At 53.9% G+C, this 18190-nt stretch overlaps 1 protein-coding gene across 6 annotated transcripts in view; it reads right to left on the bottom strand.

The window, feature by feature from the left end:
- The window catches only part of SH3PXD2A (SH3 and PX domains 2A), a 235228-nt gene that overhangs the window by 93436 nt on the left and 123602 nt on the right, over positions 1-18190 (bottom strand). For all 6 annotated transcript variants that reach the window (XM_027062986.2, XM_027062987.2, XM_027062985.2 and 3 more), the window contains one exon: positions 11568-11659. In XM_027062986.2, coding sequence (XP_026918787.1) covers positions 11568-11659 — 92 coding nt within the window. The remainder of the gene's footprint in view (positions 1-11567; positions 11660-18190) is intronic.

Below are 18190 nucleotides of genomic sequence, written 5' to 3' on the forward strand. Positions count from 1 at the left end.
GAAAGTTTCTGAGAGCCAGAAGGAACACGTCAAAAAACGTGGTATGAATCCAGTTTCTCTGGGTGACCTTAGGGAAATCAACACCCCACCCCCCAGCAGAACCCGTCAGTGCAATGCGAGGGCGGAGCCGGGGCTGGAGGATGTCTGGGCAATGTTGAGCTCTGAAGGCTGGGACCGGGTGAGAGGGGGCAGCCCTCCCCTCCTGCCTCTCAATGAGATGCAGCCAGGGAGGTAGGGGCTGCTTTGATGGCTCCAGAAACTGCCAACTCACGTAGCTGTAAGCTGAGCGGTGAGTGCTCTGTGGGCACTGGTTCTCCAGGCCTCTGGCTTCTCCTTCAGCACATATCAGCCCCTCAACAAAGGCGATGGCAATAATAGGTCCCATTTATTATGAGCATACGCCATGTAACATGCTAAACACTTAGTGAGCTTTACTGAGGGTGAGAGCCAGGTCCCTCACTGGACTACCCGGATTCTGGCCATCTCTGCCACTTATCGGCTTTGCAAGTCGCATGACCTTGCTTTGCCTTAGTGGGTTTAACTGTAAATTGGAGAAAATAACTGTACCCGTCTCATGGATAGGTACAAAAATTAAATGAGCTAAAACGTGTCAATTGCTTTCTGCCAAACACCTGGGCTGCCTAGCACTCGCCCTGGCAGGAAGGTGGGCATCTTGTAGTTAGCCCCTAGGTCTGTTGCCTGTGCCCACTGGCCTTCTGACATGCCCTGGGGAAAGTAAGCACTGAAGTCACGGTGTAGCTGACCTGCAGGGCCAGACTGTGTGTGTACTTCCTGGGGATGGGAATAAAGTGCAAGGTGGGTACCCTCACCCCTCCACCCTCGGCCCCTACTCAAGGGCCAGCCCACACACTTGCTGCGCCGAGAAGATGAAGTAGGCCTTGCCCGCTTGCCCCTGGGCTATGGGACAATTTGTGCAAGGGCCAAAGCAGTTGGAAGTACCAGAAGGTCTAGAAATCAGAGCAGCACATGATTGAGGAAAGAAGTCAGTCTCCAGACTGGAGAAGACAGAAAGGATGCTAACGGGTCTCCTAAGCCTTAGAGTTTGGGAAGAAATAAAAACCTCCCTCTGGGATCTTTCTAGGGCTCTGCAAAAGCTCTAAAACTGGACTGTGGTGATGGCTGCACCACTCTCTAAATTTACTAATAATTGCTGGATTCATTGTACACTTAAAATGAATTTTGCTTTATGTAAATTATATTTCAGTAGGGCTGTTTGAAAATAAAATCTCCTGCCTAGCCTCAGGTAGTGAGCACCTCAGGCTGTGTGTCCTGGGGGTGGGGCAAGGGGAAGGGGGTTCACATTAATTCAGGGTTCCTCCTGTAACAAATGGGCCACATGCTACAGAGCGGGTAAGAGGCTGAAGGCTTGGTCTGGTGCTAGGGTCGCAGCTGGACCCAAGACCAAAGTCAGGTATCAGTCTGGACAGTACCTGGCTTCCCTTTCAGAAGACATAGTGAGTGGGTCTGGTTCTGGAAGCAACTCAGAGGTCTGATCCCACAGCAGGAAGGCCCTCCTGGGAACCCTTGAGCTAGGGGAGGGGTCTCAGTGAAGGCACCCTGAACTGGCCCAGGGGCTCCTGAGCCTTGCACCTTCTCAAAGATATGGGCTGACAAGAAGCCTGGATTCCCCTTAAAGAGTTCCCAGATATGGAAAGTGCCCCTCAGCTGTTCCTTCAACTGCTCCCATCTGTGACCACAGCAACCAGGGGGTCCTGATTCAACTATTCAGCCCTATGGTCAGATAAAGTGTCCCATCTTGCAATTTGGAGCTAGTCATCCTGGCCATGGCCCCTGTGCTTGTGCTTTTCCATCATACACCCCTGTGATGCAGATCTGAATTTGGAAGGGTTTGAATCCAGCCTCCGACAATTACTAGCCGAGAGGTAACTTAACCAATATGAGCCTAAGCTTCCTCATCTGCAAAAAGGAAGCATGAGTCTCACAGGACTATACTGATGGTTAAATAAGACAGGTCATGCTGAAGGGTCTGGCAGTTTTGGGCAGTATCCACCGAATTTACAGACCTCTGCCATGGTGCTGGCAACTGTAATGCCCAATGTTGCCACAAGGTGGAGCCAGATACACACAGATCATGAACTAAGACACCCAAAGTCAAGTGGTGCCTGAACCCCAATCTACAGGGCTTGTGAAAGGGAAGGGTCACATGACCTGCAGAATGCTTGTCTCTTCCACATCTGACTGTATCTGTGACTTTCATTGCCACGGCCACTAGCCTCCAGATCCAGGTGGCTACAAGCTTGGACTATTGTAATAGCCAGCTGGTCCTGGTAAGATCACAGAATGTCAGAGCCAGAAGGGACCCCAGAGAACCAAATTTTCCTCCTCACCTGATGCTGAAGTGTAGAACGGGTTCATGACTGTTCAAGGTCACTCACTGGACCAGGCCCAACTCCTCTGGCCCAGCTCTGGTCAACACTGTCAGTCTCCAGGAAGACGATTCCTCTCAATTCCTTATAACTGCCCCAGTCTCAGGGAATCTCTCTGACCTGACCGCCCTGGTCTCTCACTGCCTTTCAGTGGCTGGCTCCTGCCTCACTCTCTGCTTGAATGCCACCTCTCCAGAGAGCCTTCCTTCCCTGACTACCTCACAGGAATAGCCCACGGGTGTGGATGGCCCAGCACACATACAATCACTTGTTTCATTTCTGCCATCTCCACTGGATTGGCAGCTGTTATGAGCCCCGTTTTACAGGTGAAGAAACTGAGGTCTTGGTGTTTAATTTCCAGGCCACAGAGCAGGTCGGGGAGGAGCCAGGGTGCTAGCCAGAGCCTGGGCTCCTCTGTATCACACTCTGCTGCCTCCCACAGCAGCGAGCCAGGCCCCGTCCATGCTGTCTCCCCCTCAGACCATGACCTCTCCACAGTGAGGGCCGAGCTGTGTCCATTTCCATGGCCCCGCGTCTCATACTACAAAGATGATCAAAAACACTTGAAAGATAAATGCCTCCTGCCTGTTGCCAACAGAAGAAGCCCTATTCTAGGAGGCCAAAGACCTGGGTTTGAGGGTCAGCTCTGCCATGGACTCCCTGTGGAAGGGTAGCTAACCAGCAGACTGGTTACAATGGAAGGGTAATAATTACAAGGAGGGGGAACCGAGACACCCTTGAACATGACATAACTGCAAAGCAGGACTCCAGGGCTCTGTGGGGGGGCTCATCCTGTGGCCTTGGGAGCAAGGGAAGGGGCCCTCGGGGGCCTTAGGCATACCGGGACCATCCTTCTGGGGCTGAGGTTTCAGGGAAACACACACACCCTTGCACCCCTCTATCTTCCCTATCCCACCACCTCTTTTCCGCTCCTGCTTGAGCTTGAGGGCTGAAACCCTGTGCCAGACCTGAACACAGAGTAACCTTCTCTCCCTAGACGTGGCCCGCACAGGCCTTTGCTCTGAGCTGGGCAGTGTGGGTTGGCCTCCCTCCTCCTCCCACCCAGCACGACAGCCAGGCCCTCAGCAATCCTCGTTCCCCAGAGCTGACGCCCCTTTCAAGTGGGTTGGAACCAGCGTCCTGTGGGCACCTTTCTGCCACCTGCCTAGGTTAAAGGGGGCCACGGCAGGGGGTGGACAGAGTCTGTTTGCAGAAAGTTCTCTGCGTTCCCACCCCCAGTCGCCAGTGGACCCACAGTCCCTATGTCCAGCTGGCCCTGTTGCCGGTCAGTATAAAGAAGCTATTTGTGTAGCTGCCAGCGACAGAGGAGCTGGAGGGACAGTGTGGGCCACGTCCCTGGCCAGATAGGTGCTGGCAGGGCCTGATGGCAAGGGCCTAACTGGGACCACAAGGCACAGGGCAGGTGGGTGGGCTTTCCACTCTGATCCCCAGGCCACCATTCCCCTGGGAAAGGCCAGCAACACGGATGCCTTGGAGTTCCCGATAGCCAGCGAGTGGCCGGGGCAGCTGCTCCCCACAATCGGCACCGACCCTGGCGAGAACTCCCAGAGCTGACCATTTCCAGTCCTGGAGCCTCTTCTGAGTGGCCACTCTGCACCCAGGCCTGGGCTTGTGGAAGAAAGGGAAGAAGAGGACGTCCCCAGGAATGAGCTGTATTGGGTCAGGCGCTCTCGGGGCACTTGCACGCATTAGTGCCCTGGAACCTCCCCACCGCCACGTGGGTACTGTTGGCCACTTTCACAGGCTTAAAGATGTGAAGTGACTCATTCAAGGCCAAAGGAGAGCTGGGTGTTCTGACGGGTTGTCTCTGGATTTCATTTAACTCCATTCAAAATTTTGACCTAGTGGCAACCTTGAGCCTTAAGGCCATCAGCCCATGAGTTCCTGGCACATAGTAGGTGCTCAGTGGGTACATGCTGAAGAGGGAAAGCACAGCAGGGACTCTCTCTCCAGTGCTCCTCCCTGTGCCTCCCAGGGAAGAGGAAGAGAGAGGGTGAGCACCTTCTGTGTGCTCCACACACATCTCATTTCATTCTCAGCTCCTGGCCAGGTAGGTGTGACTTACAGAGAAGGCTCTGCCATCAACCTGAGGTCACCCTGCCATCAGCAAGGGAGGCTGGATTCTAATTCAAGACATCAGGAGTCAGACACAAGCAAAGCAGTGATACTACCTCCCGAGCAGGCCTGACCTGGGGTTCAACGAGGACCAAGAATGGCAGGGGGAGGGGAACCCTGGAGGAGCCTCCCCAAATTCTCAGGGGCATCCTGCTTGCACCACCCCCACACTCTCTGTCTTCTTCCTGGCTCCCTGAGGCAGGGCTGGCTAAGTCCTTTCTGTCCCCCTGGACTGTTTTCCCCAGGGGAGGGCAGCCACCATGGCCTCTGTCCCTTCCAAAATAGAAATGGGAAGGGAGGCCAGGAGACTCTACAGAGGAGTACCTTTTCTTGGGTCTGCCCTCCTGCCCACCCCAGCCCCAAAGCATCTGCCTGCCTCTGCCCTGTCCTCCGTTCCTGGAACCCCTGCTCAGCGCCCTCTGGGTCAGCCCCCACTCCAGACCCAATCTCTGTACTCTGCCTGGGTCAGACCTCCTCGTGGGACAGCCTCCCTTTCTCACTGGTCTGCCGGGCTGTCCCATGACAGGTGGCAGCCATGCAGGGGTGGACTCCCAGGCCAGATGGAGGTTGATGCTCTGGGCAGGCTGGGGCAGGGACAGTTCTGACCTGATCTGGCCATGGGCCCATCGGCCTCTTACCCCAGGTCCCTCTGAACATTGGGCCATTGTTCCAGGCCACAACAGAGGGTAGCTCTGTGGCCCTGGGGCTGAAGAACAAAAACCTGTTTAGCAAGGCTCTGCTCCTCCCATGCAAGTTCAAGAATTTAACCAGGATCCTGGCTGGTTTCATGGGAAGAAATGAGCTAAAGGGACAGGTCTGGGTCTAGAGCTGAGAGGGGGCAGTGGGGAGCGGGAGACCGTCAGCCTGCTTTGCGGGCCCACCCCGTGTCCCGGGTGCTGCTATGTAGGAGGGGAGCCCTGCTGACCACATGCTGCGGGCTGGCAGCAGATGGACGAGTAGGAAGCCCAGCAACCCAGTCTGGCCTCTGTTTCCCCCGCTGTGACACGGGGGAGCCACTCTGTGGCATGAGGTATGCTCACCCTGCCCGTGGGCTCGGGTGGAGAGCACAGGGCCAACCACAGCTGGGCGGCATGAGGAGGTTGCATCACTGTCCTGTGGCCGTGAGTGACAGACCAGCTTCCCGCTGCTGTGCCCTCCCTACGTGGGTGATAGTGACAGCAAGCTCTGGCTGACTGTGTGCCAGCCTGTCCAGGCGCTTTGTGAGCAAAGGCATTGCCCTCCCAGCAACCCTTGGGGCTAGGCACCATTGTGATACCCACTTGACAGACAAAGAAACTGAGGCACAGAGAAGCAACAGGCAGAGCTGGCCTCTGAACCCAGACCAGTAATTCCAGAGGGGTCAAGAGCGCTCTTCACTCGCTTCTGTGACAGTGGGCAGTTCTATTTATAATTTTGTTAAATGGCCTCAACTTTGTTTTGGCTCATTTAGCATTTACCAGGTGCCAGGCCATGCAGACGGGAGGCCCCCGTGGTAGGAGAAACCCATGAGCATACTCCTGCGGTATGGTCAGTGCCACTCCCATGGCAGCCACATGCGAGCTACAGGTAGGGCTTCCTGGAAAGCGTGAAGGCTGAGTAGGACTCAGTGCTATGGCGGGGGTAGGGTGGGGCAGGAAATGTTCCCGGTGGCGGGGGCGTGGGTTCAGAGGCTGGTGACACCTGGCTGCTCTCTGGTGACGGGAACCTAAGAATGAGGGCAGGGCTGGTGGGCCAGGTGGCTGGAGAGATGGAAAGGCAGGTCACAGGCCTCTGCAGGGGCCTCACGGGGCTGGACCTCTTCCTGCCGGCTAGACCCTTTCCAACAGGCATGCGCTTCAACCCAGGGGTCTGCAGACAGGCCTTGCAGAGGTCCCTTTGAGAACCTTTGGGTTCACTCTTTCAACTGGATAAAAATTTAAACTCGTAAAAAGAGACATTTGTTGGGTCATGTGGTTGCCTCGGCCTGAGTCCCGCCAAGCCATCTAGGCCTGGCTTAGCTGCCCTTTGCCATCGCTGACACCACAGGGGAATCAGAGCACGGGGACCCCACTGCTTGGGGGCCTCCTGTGCCTGTGGAAGCCAGGCCAGGCGACACCTGGCCCCCCAGCCCAGCAGGGCGTCAGTCCTCACACAGCAGGTCTGTGAAGAGCATGTGTGGCTCCAGGCCTGCCCGGGGAAGGCCACGTGCACAGCCAGGGGTCACCTCAGGCACTGCAGGGGTGCCAGGCACAGCTTCCAGGAGGTCAGGCTCAACTGGTTGTCAGAGTTAAGGCTCAGGACCACCCGGAATTGGAATTCATCCTGCATTGAATGCCCTTGAGCTCCAGGGGTGTGTCTTTCTCTGCCTCCTTTAGTATTTGGTGACTAAGGCTGTCGCTACCCCAAGCCGGCCACACAGCTCTAGAATCCACAGAGAAGAGCCTAAGAAACATCATCACTAGCTTCTCTTGCCCACTCCTGCCCACTCATACCCTGGGGCCATGGGCTGGGGGGAGATATGCTCAGCTCCCTCCACTGGTGGGGCGGGGGTGACAGGACGGTGCCTCCCATTCCCAGGCACACCTGTTCGAGGCCTGCCTCCCCTGCCTCTCAGCTATGTGGCCTGGGGCATGCCATGTACAGCTAGAGCCTTTGTTTCCGTATCTGCTAAATAGGGATAATAGTACTGACTTCAGGGGTGGCCTGAGATTTAAATGAGACAATATGCAGAGTACAGACGAAGTGACCAATCAGGCTAACGTCTTCCTTTTCCTTTTGGCCCCACCATCAAGACACACATGCATACACATGTCTATGTGCACACACACACACACACATGCACACACACACACATCATCCTTGGAAAGAAAATACTTGTTCAAGGGGCCAAGGCCCATCTCCACCTGCCCTGGCTGGGCAGGGACCAGGAGGGGGCGCTGCTGAGGAGGTGGCAAACCTTAGGAGCCATGAGCCGAGTGACGGGTTCAGGCCACGGTTAAACGTGTCAGCCTGGAGCCAGCCTGCCTGGGGTTTGATTCCTGGCCCTGTTGCTTGCCAGCTGGGTGACCCTCGGTAAGCTACTTCACCTCTCTGGGCCTTGATCTCTGTAAAATCACGTCGCAGTCGATCTCCCGTGTAAGACTACATAATGAAGTCTGGATGATGGGTCTTGCCTTTGGCAGGCATTTCCTGAGCACCTGCTCTGGGCACTGGGGATGCGGCATGAAGAGAACAGGTACAAGTTCCGAGTCTCCCGGAACTGACATCCCTGTGAGAGGGAGCGACCGTAACTGCAGTGAGGGAACAGAATGTGGAGCAGAGGAGCAGCATGGTCTGATGCATTACTCCTTCTGCGATGTTGAATAGGGACCATCGAGAGCAAGGACAGAAGCAGGGAGGCTGGGCAGGAGGCAGAATCCGTGTGAGGAACGGCGACAGTGAGTTCCGGGTGGCAGCAGGAAGATGGGGAGATGTAGTCAGAGTCTGGAAACACTCCAAAGGCAGTGCCCGCCTGATGTGCTACGTGGATGGAGGGGTGTGACGGGAAGAGATGACTCTAGAATAACGCTGGGGTTTGGGGCCGACAAGGCAGTAGTGCATGTCAGTGTTCACAGGAGGGGGAAGGACAAGAGCTGCCCTCCTGGAGTGGCCGCATGAAGACATGACACCGCTTTGGCCACTCTGTGTCGGGCTCACCTAAAGTGTCTAGAGGGAACATCCTTTCTGTGCGGGGCTGGTGGTCTAGAAGTTTGGGGAAGGACCCTTCTCTCGCCCAGAGAAGCCAGTGAGCGGCTGGGGATCAGAGCCCAGGGGCTCAGGCCTCTGCTCCACCTCCCCCATCAAGGCTGGGTTGCCGCAGCCTTGTCTTTCCAGCAAGATGGAAAAGGGACACAGTCGCCCCACTCCAGGCCCTGTGAACGCTTGAGGGCCCCTGCGGCAGCACACTTGAAAGAGGCAGGGGGTTATCTGCAAAATTCCAATTAAATCCACAGGCTTTGATAATTTGATAAGCCACTCTACAGTCGCCCCTGAGTCAAAATACACTGTTACTTGATCCTGTGTTTATGTTTCAGGACGGAGGGGGAGGTGGACTGCGGTCTGGGAAGGTGCAGGCAGCTCTCAGAGAGGGGGGTGCAGGCACTTGGCTGATAAATCGTCAGTCTGTCAGGCCAGGGTCACCTATAGGTCTGGGCTCTTATGGCGAGCACAGAGTAGACTGGAACATGAGTCTCTTGGCAGGTCCTGGAGGCCGAGCGGGACCGGGGAGGAGAAGCCCTTCAGAACTGTCTGTCCACAGCTGACCCTACTTCCTGAGCCTCAGGTCTGTCTCACATGGGACGGCTTCCAGGCCATCTCTTGCCAGACCGGCTGTGAACCAGCCCAGGTGACTAGCACCACCTGGAGAAAGAGGCCGATAACCCCACTGCCATAGTGACTCGGAGGCAAATGCTTTATGACCCCTTCCTGCAAAAGCCAGGCTGTGATCTGTAGGGTGGAGTGTGCACTGAACCACATTCCATTCTGTTCTACAACCTTCCATGGATAAAACTGTTGAATACTTCCTACAAGCCAATAGCACTGACCAGGTTATCTTCCTACACTTGGTATCCCTCTAAGCCCTCTTCACCGTCCCATGAGTTCTACGTCGTGCTTTGGAGATGGGAAAACAGAAATACAGAGAGGTCGAGCAAATGGCCGGAGATCATAGAACCCTGAGTAGCAGGCTCTGACCCCAGAGCCTGGCTCTGCAAAGCCGTGCCCACTGCCCCCTCAATGCACAACTGTCTCCCCAAGCCCAGTTTCCTTGAGGGCTCTCTGGAGATGGGCACTATTGCCATGGAGAGGTGAAACAGGACCAGTTTATTTAGCTGACTGGCAGAGAATGGGCTTAGGAGTACGAACGAAAGGCAGGCTCAGCGATTTTGTGGTGATGCAACTGCTACTTCACCCACCAGCAACGATCCCTCTGCCCTCCTGTGGGCACACAATCACATGTGTCTCCAATGACAACCACCTAGGGAGGGGCATCTCTTCTCTCCCCATGGAAGGACAGAGAACAGAAAAGGAAGGAGAGACTCTGTGAGACCATCACAGCAGGGGAGCAGCAGGGCCAGATAGACCAGGGACACTGCTGGCGCCTCAGGAGACTTCCTGTCCTGGGAGAGTGAGGAGGGCTGGGGCAGGAGCACAGAGGGGGGAGGACAGAGAGGAGCACTGAGAGGCGTCAGGACCATGGTCCCCCTGACCCCTTCTAAACCAAGGAGGCAGGTGGGAAGGGTGGAAAGAGTACAGGCCTCTGTTTGAACCAGAAAAACCTGGGTTCAAGTTCAGGTTCCTGCTGTGAGTCTCTGTTTCCTTATCTGTAATGTGGGGATGAGAATATATAAACCCTTATGAGCCTGACATATAGTAGGTATGGTGAGAGCGATGCTTCTCCCTCTGGTGAGAACACACATTTCTGTCTCATTTTGTCATTTACAAAGCTCTTGCCCAGCCCTCATGTCATCTGAATTTTACTGATGAGAAAAATGGGGCTCAGGGAAGCCATATGAGTGAGCTGCCTTGCAGTTGTGTGGCTAGGAAGCAGCAGAGTTGGGGTGTGAACTCAACACTGTACATCCTATTCCCTGTGGCTTTCAACCAGTCTACCCTGTGAACAAGTCACCGATGAGTTTCTGATGGATTGTACCATTTGCTTGTTTCTTAAGCCCACGGCAGCCATCAGGAAGGTGGGTTTTGTTGGGCCAAGCCTCTGGGCTGGGTGGCTTTTTCGCCTCCAAAAGGGCCTAGGCCATTTTAGGCTCTTGGTCTTATAGTATGACTGAAAAGAGAAGGGCCCCTTTAGGCAAGACTGCCATGTGTGGGTGTGCAGGCTGCGCGCTTTACAACCTCCATGGGTGCCACTCACAGAAAATGCAGTAAATAGTGCCCCTGGAGCCATGTGACACACACCCCTGTCTTCAGGCTTCCCCTCCCCATCACCAGATGGCCTCCTGCCTCTTCCCACCTGTCCCAGATCATTCCTCCATACCTTTCTTTCCTTTCCCTCTGTTGTACCCACCCCATCTGCCTCTCTGCCACTCATCCTGGTACTTTAAGATTTTAGGGGAAAAAAGCTATTGAACGAAGGGATCTCTCAGCACCCCCTTTGGTCCTCTCCCCACCCTCTCCCCTGGCCAATATTTTCCCTGCTTGCCCTCTTCTGCTCATCTGCTCCTGGGTGGAAACCAGATTTCTCTCTCTACTGAGAGCAAGATTTCTCTCTCTCTTCTGAGCAAGAGAGCATGGCCGTCACAATGGAGTCTGGTCATGTATGTGAGAAGCTAGCATGACTGGGTGGGTCATCTTAAACACCAGACCCAGAGCAACCTGATTCCAGAGAGAAGAGAGGGAAATCTGCTTGGTTCCCCATTCCTCTCTAAATATGGAAATACCAGCCAGCACTGGGCCACTAGGAATCCAAGAGTTGGGTTCAAGCCTCCTGCCTGTCACATCCGCAACCAGCTGTGTGACTTTGGGAAAATCACCTAACCTCACTGGGCCTCAGTTTCCTTCTCTGTAAACGTGACTACTAATGTCTATCACAAACTAGCCCAAGAGTTATTCAGCGAGTGAGTTTTCAGCCTGGGCAGCACATGCCTCCCCCCACCCCCTCTGAAGGCCTACATTTCATTTGGGAGCTTGGGAGCATCGATAATTAAGAGCAATGACTGCTAACCCTGGGCATCTGAACAGAGGGTCCATTATATTTTCTTTGATCTCATCTGCTCCTTACAGTAACCTGTGAGCTAGAGTTTGCAGGAAAACCTGCTCCCCAAATGCAGAGACAGCCCCACTTGTCAGCTCTGGGGTAAACGGAAATGAGGAGCAAGCTTGGGCAACAAGGAACAATGGTCTTCATACCTTTGGCCCATCTTTCCCCGGCCTGGTTGGCCTTGCCAGCTCCCCCTTTCCTTGTGTGCCCACATCCTGAGCCTCTCCAGCCTGCCCTCAGCTTTAGCCCACACCTCAAAGCACACAGGAGATGACTGAGCTACCACTTACTCTTTTGGGGGGTTGACATCCTCTGGTCGGGCCTCAAAGAACCGAAAGACTTCATCACACTGTGAAATGTGGGGAGGCAGTCGGACAAGTGCCTGTGGAAAGATAGGAAGAAAGGGCATTAGGCCTGATGAAAGTCAAAAGCAGGGTCAATTCAGTCTGACGGTGACGGCACAGGCTCCAGGCCTGTGCCGTGGAAGACACCGTCATGCAGCCAGCCACCCAACCAGACGACTCATCAGCGACTGAACTAATCAGTTAACATGAAACAACTCTTCATCCATCCCATCAACTAGCCAACCAGCCAGTTAATCCACTAACCAACTAGTCAATAAAAATAATCAGCCAACCCCAATTAATCTATCAACCATCTGGTCAACAATTCGACCAACCAACCATTCAACTAGCCAGTTCACCAACTAAACAACCAGCCAACCAAGCAAATCACAATGAGCATTGAGCCCTAGGTCTCGGAGCCCTCGGAAGCCAGTCATTCGGCACGAACCCTGGAAGGATTCCCTCCTGCCCAGAGAGTCAGTCCAAGATCCTTAGCCTGACAACCCAAGGGCTTATTCTACCAGCCTCATCTCCCACCAGTCACATTCTGGACACAGCTGCTAGTCACAGCCCCTAAATACTGACTGCACAATTAATTATTTCATGACAAGCGGATAATTCTACCAAGCACAACAGGGTGCTATGACAGAATCTGATAGGACCCAGGAAGATTAGCAGAGAGGAGGGGGGGCGGTTTCAGGAAAGACTCTGAAGCTGAGTTCTGAAGGATGGGTAAGAATTAACTGGTCAAATGAGGGTGGTGAGACCAAGCATAGTGGCTCTGTGGGGCCTGAGAGCACTAAACGAGGGGAGAGGGACCACCAGTCTGGTCCAGCAGGGCTTTTTTTAGGATGCCTGGCAGAGTGGTATGAGCTGAAGGGGTTGGAAAGGCTTCTTAGAAGAGTGGCCATGAGCTAGCGGAGAGGTATGTGCAGTATTTGGACAGGCAGAGAGGAGAAGGCAGCCACCATACAGGGGTAAGTGTCCAGGTAGGGGCATGCACCAGCTGTGAGCCTGTCACCCCAACAGGGCTGAGAGTCTGCTGCTGGAAAGTGGAGTCACAGTCAGAGGTGATCAGAGTTCCTGTTGCACACCAGACCAGCACATACTGCGTACCTTGCAGCCTGGGGCACCCGGGACCCCTGACCTGCCCCAGTCCAACGTGGAGGCCGCGGGGGAGCATGAGACAGGTGAAGCCCTGCTCCTGGCTACTCGATTCAGTATGTAGAGAAGACACTGGAACGATTCTTTAGCACAAACAGATGGGAGAGGTTGCTCCCAAGGCAGGGCTGAGGGACAGGGCCAAGGGAACTCTGGGATAGAGCCAGGAGAAGGGAGAAGAAAACTTGGGATGGTGTTATTGCAAAGCATTCAAGTGTGGCATCGAGCAGTAGGCATCCCAGCATGACGGCCCTTTTTGATATCATATCCACACCTGGGCAAGATGAGACAAGACCTGACTGTAACACTCTGCAACTCACAGCTGTTCTTTCTAGAGGCCAGGGCTTTCCAAGGGTCTCTAACAGATCACACGCCCATGAGCAGCCAGGAAATAGGAAAGAAGGGAAATTAACATGTAATGGGCAACTGCGATGCTTCAGGCACCGTCCTAAGTCCCTTGACTCCAATTATCCAACAAACAGAGAGGGCCTTTCAGTGCGTGCCTGACATGGGGCTGTGTCCGGTGTCACAGGGATGAGCCAGACACAGCTTCTGCCCTTGCAAGAGCATGTCTGACGAGGTGTCACTCCATTTTGTTCCGGAGGTGGACATCACTGCCTTTGTTTATGACGGGGACACTGAGACTATTCTGCTAAAGTGCAGAATGAAGCCCTGTGCTCAGGAGGTAGAATCAGTGTAAGTTGCCCCAAAGTGTTCAGGTTTTCATTTCAAATACGTGGCATGTGCTGTTTTCTCCCCCAGGAAGGGTAGAGGGAAAGGGAAAAGATAAACTGAGGAAGGCGAGAGAAAGAAAAAGAGAGACAGAGACAGAGAGATGCAGGGAGAGAGACAAAGAGACAGAGACAGATGGAGAGACAGACATACAGAGACATAGGGAGACTGATACGGAGAGACAGAGACAGAAAGAGACAGGGCGGGGGGGATCAGGCCTGTGCACAGCAAGGGCTCCTGGCAGGAGAACTTAAGGGCTGGGCTGGGCAGGGGGGAAATCATTACCAGGGACCCAGGCTGTGTGCACGCTCGCTGCCAGGGTGACCTCCCTGAAAGGAAGAGGGAAGGGAGCCAGGGCTGGCTTCCAGCGGGCCCAGAGCGCCAGCACCCTCCCAGCTCAGCACGCTGCCACCCGCCCCCAGCGCAGCCCCTGGCCAGCCACGGCTCGCGCCGCCCCAGCAGCGAACACAGGGGCTCTTCATGCCGACAGAGACCGGCATTCCGGGGCCAGAGGACGTGTGGGCCGTGAGGGCTTCAGACAAAGAGGCCTTTTGGTCGAACCACCGTGGCATCTTGACTGAACAGAGAGCCCCGAAGGGAGCCGCATGGAGGGCTCATCCTGATTGCAGGCAGACAAGAGGCTCCCAGCTCAGCCCAGCTTCCATCAGCCCTGCCGCCAAGCCCAGATCTGCCAAAATTATCTGGCAAGAGAGCTAGGTGCTGAGCAGTCTGGCCCCCGAGGCCTGGGCTGCCAATCACTGCCAGAGCCGGGAAACCCCCAAATCCAGCCATTCTGAGAGGAGCAGGTGGGGGCCATACATGGGTATTTTCAAGGGCACCACCCAGGCCATTGAAATGCCAATGCCATTGGGCATTCAGGATTTATGCTATGGGTGGTTAAGTCAGGGCCTCAGGGTCACCCAGACATGGGTTTGAGTCCTGGCTCTACCATTCATGGGCTGTGTGGTGCTGAATGCGTTACTGGCCTCTCTGAGCTCAGTACAATGGGTATGACATGGCACCTATTTGTTAGGAGGCTAGGTGAGATTGTAACTAGGAGGAGCCTAGCACAGTGCCTGGCACTGAGTAAACACTCCGTAAATTTTAGTTGTTGTACTGTTGTCTTTGCTGCTATGTTCTCTAGATGAATGGAGTGATGCATACTAGAAACAACACTGGAATGGGAGTCGGAGACCTCAATTCTAATTCCAATCCTGCCCTTATATACTTGCCCATGACCTTGGGCAGCTCACCTCACCTCTCTGGTTGTCATTTCTTCTAGGATAAAGCAGACTAACTCTGGAATCTCAAACTATCTCAAGGAAAACCTGTTGGGTGAGGTAGAGTGATTCTGTGGGTACAAGTGAAATCATGCCTTGTAGATGGCCCACCTTGGTCTTAGAGATCACCATGTTCATTAGTATAGCAAAGGCTCTGAGAAGTCCTGCAGGGAAGAAACCTGTAGATCTTTGTTCAGATCAGCATTTACTGATAATCATGGCATGCTGAAGGATTGGCTCATGTAATCATCACATTAACTCTAAGAGATGGGTATGACTATGATTTCAATTTTAAGGAGAAGCAACTAAAGCACAGAGGTTAAGTGATTTCTCAAGGCTGCACAGCCAGTAAGTAGCAGAATTTTCAACTGGGCCGTCTGAGTCCAGAGCCTGTGCTCCGTCCGGATCTAGTACTGCCTCCAGCACTACCCACAGGTCTCTGACCGTGGAGCAGGTCCTCCAACGATTCCTACTGACAGCCCATCAAACACAGCTGGGACAAATCCAGGCTACAGACGTTCTGAAGTTTCTTCCATCTCTAACAGTCTGTGGCTCCAGCACTACAAACAGCACCATTATTAGTGAATTCGGTGTCTGACCTATCATTCTATGCTATCATCCTATGTGACTGAGCCTTTCTTTTTTTTTTTAATTTTTTGTAAATTTTTAAAAAGTGTTTTAATGTATATTTTTGAGAGAGAGAGAGAGGGCAAGCAAGTGGAAGAGGGGCAGAGAGAGAGAGAGAGAGAGAGAGAGAGAGAGAGACAGAATCTGAAGCAGGCTCTAGGCTCCAAGCTGTCAGCACATAGCCTGATGAGGGGCTCAAACCCATGAACTGTGAGATCATGACCTGAGCTGAGGTCAGATGCTTAACTGACTGAGCCACCCAGGTGCCCCTAAAGTTTTTTTTAATGTTTATTTATTTATTTTGTGTGTGTGTGTGTGTGTGTGTGTGAGAGACAGAGACAGAGACAGAGAAAGAGAAAGAGCGCACGCATGAGCGGGAGTAGGGACAGAGAGAGAGGGAAACAGAATTTGAGGTAGGCTCCAGGCTCTGAGCTGTCAGCACAGAGCCTGACACGGAGCTCGAACTCACAAACTGCGAGATTGTGACCTGAGCCGGAGTTGGACGCTTAACTGACTGAGCCACCCAGGTGCCCCCTGACTGAGCCTTTCTAATAGGACTCTGATTCAGGTTAGGTGGGAAGAGCTGGAATGAGTATGACCTCACAGCCCTCGGCACCCAGGGAGGGGGCAGTGCCCTGTGGGGCTGCTTAGAGTATGCAGGCCCCTGTCCAATGTCGGTTGAGCTGAAATCAGTCCCTTTTTGACCTTGCCATCCTGTGGTCCAGGGGGTCCGTGAACTAGCTGAGAGCAGATATGGAGAAACAAGGCAACGGAAGGAGTCAAGGGCAGGGGGTGCCTAGGAATGGGGGGGACCAGTGAAGACGTGCTGAAGAGCCACCCAGGTGTGCCACCAGCCCGTCCCTCCAGTGCCTCCCTTCCCCAGTCCTAAACTGCCCTGAGGTCTCCAGCTCCTGGCCTGTCCCGACCATTTTCTGGGAGCCAGTGACCTGGGCCACCATTTGGTACCATGTCATCATTCTAGAAGACACGGATTCAGATAAGGGAGAGGGTGGCTGCACTGCATGCCTCTGAGACCTCCACCCAGATGCTGCGGCCACAAGCCTGGTTTTTCAAGTGCAGTGGCATGGGAGTGGGCCCCAGGCAGACTGAGCTCAGACCTGCTTTGAAATGACCCAATGACTCCCTTCCATGAAGCTTGCCACTCTGAGTAATGTCTGCCCAAGGACAAAAAACAAACTTCTGCATTTGGCAAAACAACTGTGGATGCCCTGCTATTTCCATGGGATCAAACATTTTCCTCTTTTTAGGAGCATCATTTTGATTTCTTTTTTTAATTTCAGAGAGAGAGTGTATGAGCAGGGCAGAGGGGTAGAGGGAGAGAAGGAGAGCATCTTAAGCTCAGCGTGGAGCCTGACGCCTGAGAGTGGAGCCTGATGCAGGGATCAATCTCATAACCGTGAGATCATGACCTGAGTCAAAATCAAGAGTTGGACACTTAACTGACTGAGCCACCCAGGTGCCCCAGGGGCATCATTTGATTTCTAATCAATGTAAATCTTCTGGGTAAAAGCCCAGGGACTTAGGGTTGGGTGGGGGTGTGACACAGGGGGCTGGAGTCCTGCCTATCTGGCCACACGCCCACTCTCTGCCCCCATCCCCACCGCTGGGCTGCCTCTAGCCTGCCTGGAATGTTCCTCCTGGATCCCTGTCTAGGAAGCTGGGAGCTCACAGAACTTCTCTGAATCAAATGCAGGAGTTCTCTTTTTGAAGGATGTAGCCGCAAATCCTTCTGAAATGGAAACAGCATCTAATTCGTAGCATTTAAGCCATTTCACAAGGGATCCTAGTACATTGGGGCTTCGGGGACATGTCACCGTCCTCACAGGTTTCCTCTGCTTGTGTGTGATCCTTGCATTTTATCATCAGATACTGGCTGGACACCCACATGAAGCCAGGCTTCCTGCTTGTTACTGAAGACACAAAGATAACAGATGTGGCCCTCCAGTTGCTCCCGGTCCAGAGAAGGTGGACACACAGAAATCACCCTCCTACAGAGGATAGGCGTGCTGCATGGAAGCAGGCACAGAGTTTTCTGGGGAGTGGAACAGCAAGGGTGGTTGGCTTTCCCTGGGGAGTCAGGAGGCTTCTAGGAGGGGCATCATGGGAGCTGAATGCATCTGCAGGAAAAGGACTAGCAAGGCCTGGGCGTGGCAGCCTAAGGGACTCTGGCTAGTTGGGAACGGCTGCACCTCTGGTGGACTGGCCTGCAGAGCCTTGAGGAGAGGCAGGTGCTGAGGCCTGAGCAGCACTTAGAACGAGCCAACAGAGGGCCCAGCCAAGCGCCCAGAGGTTCTTGTGGGCAATGGGGCTCCCCTGAGGGTCTTCAAGGAGAAAGGGACATAATCAGCTTTATCCCAGGCTGGAAATGCTTTGCCTGGGTCTATCTGGGCCTGTGGAGATGGAGATATTCTACCAGTTGGGTTCCCCCAGAGTACCAGCCCACGTGGGAGGCAGGAACAGATCAATCTTCGCTCTCTGCCTCCGTGTCCCCATCAGCAACACTCCTGACCCAGGCTAGCCCTTAGAATGGGGCCCATAAGAAAAAAGTCTCCCTGTATCTAGGACTGAGTATACCAGGAAGTCTCGGTGCTTCTTAAAGGCATGTGTTTTGGTTGGGACATGAACCTTCCTCTTTATTAAGGTGAGAGCCAATGATGGGCCAGGCATGGTGGGAGGGAGATGCCTGGGACTAAGAACCACGTCCCAGAAATAGCCTCAGTTTTCAAATCTGGGAAGCGGGAATAAAAA

The sequence above is a fragment of the Acinonyx jubatus genome, chromosome D2 (genome assembly GCF_027475565.1).
Source record: "Acinonyx jubatus isolate Ajub_Pintada_27869175 chromosome D2, VMU_Ajub_asm_v1.0, whole genome shotgun sequence".
Lineage (NCBI taxonomy): Eukaryota > Metazoa > Chordata > Mammalia > Carnivora > Felidae > Acinonyx > Acinonyx jubatus.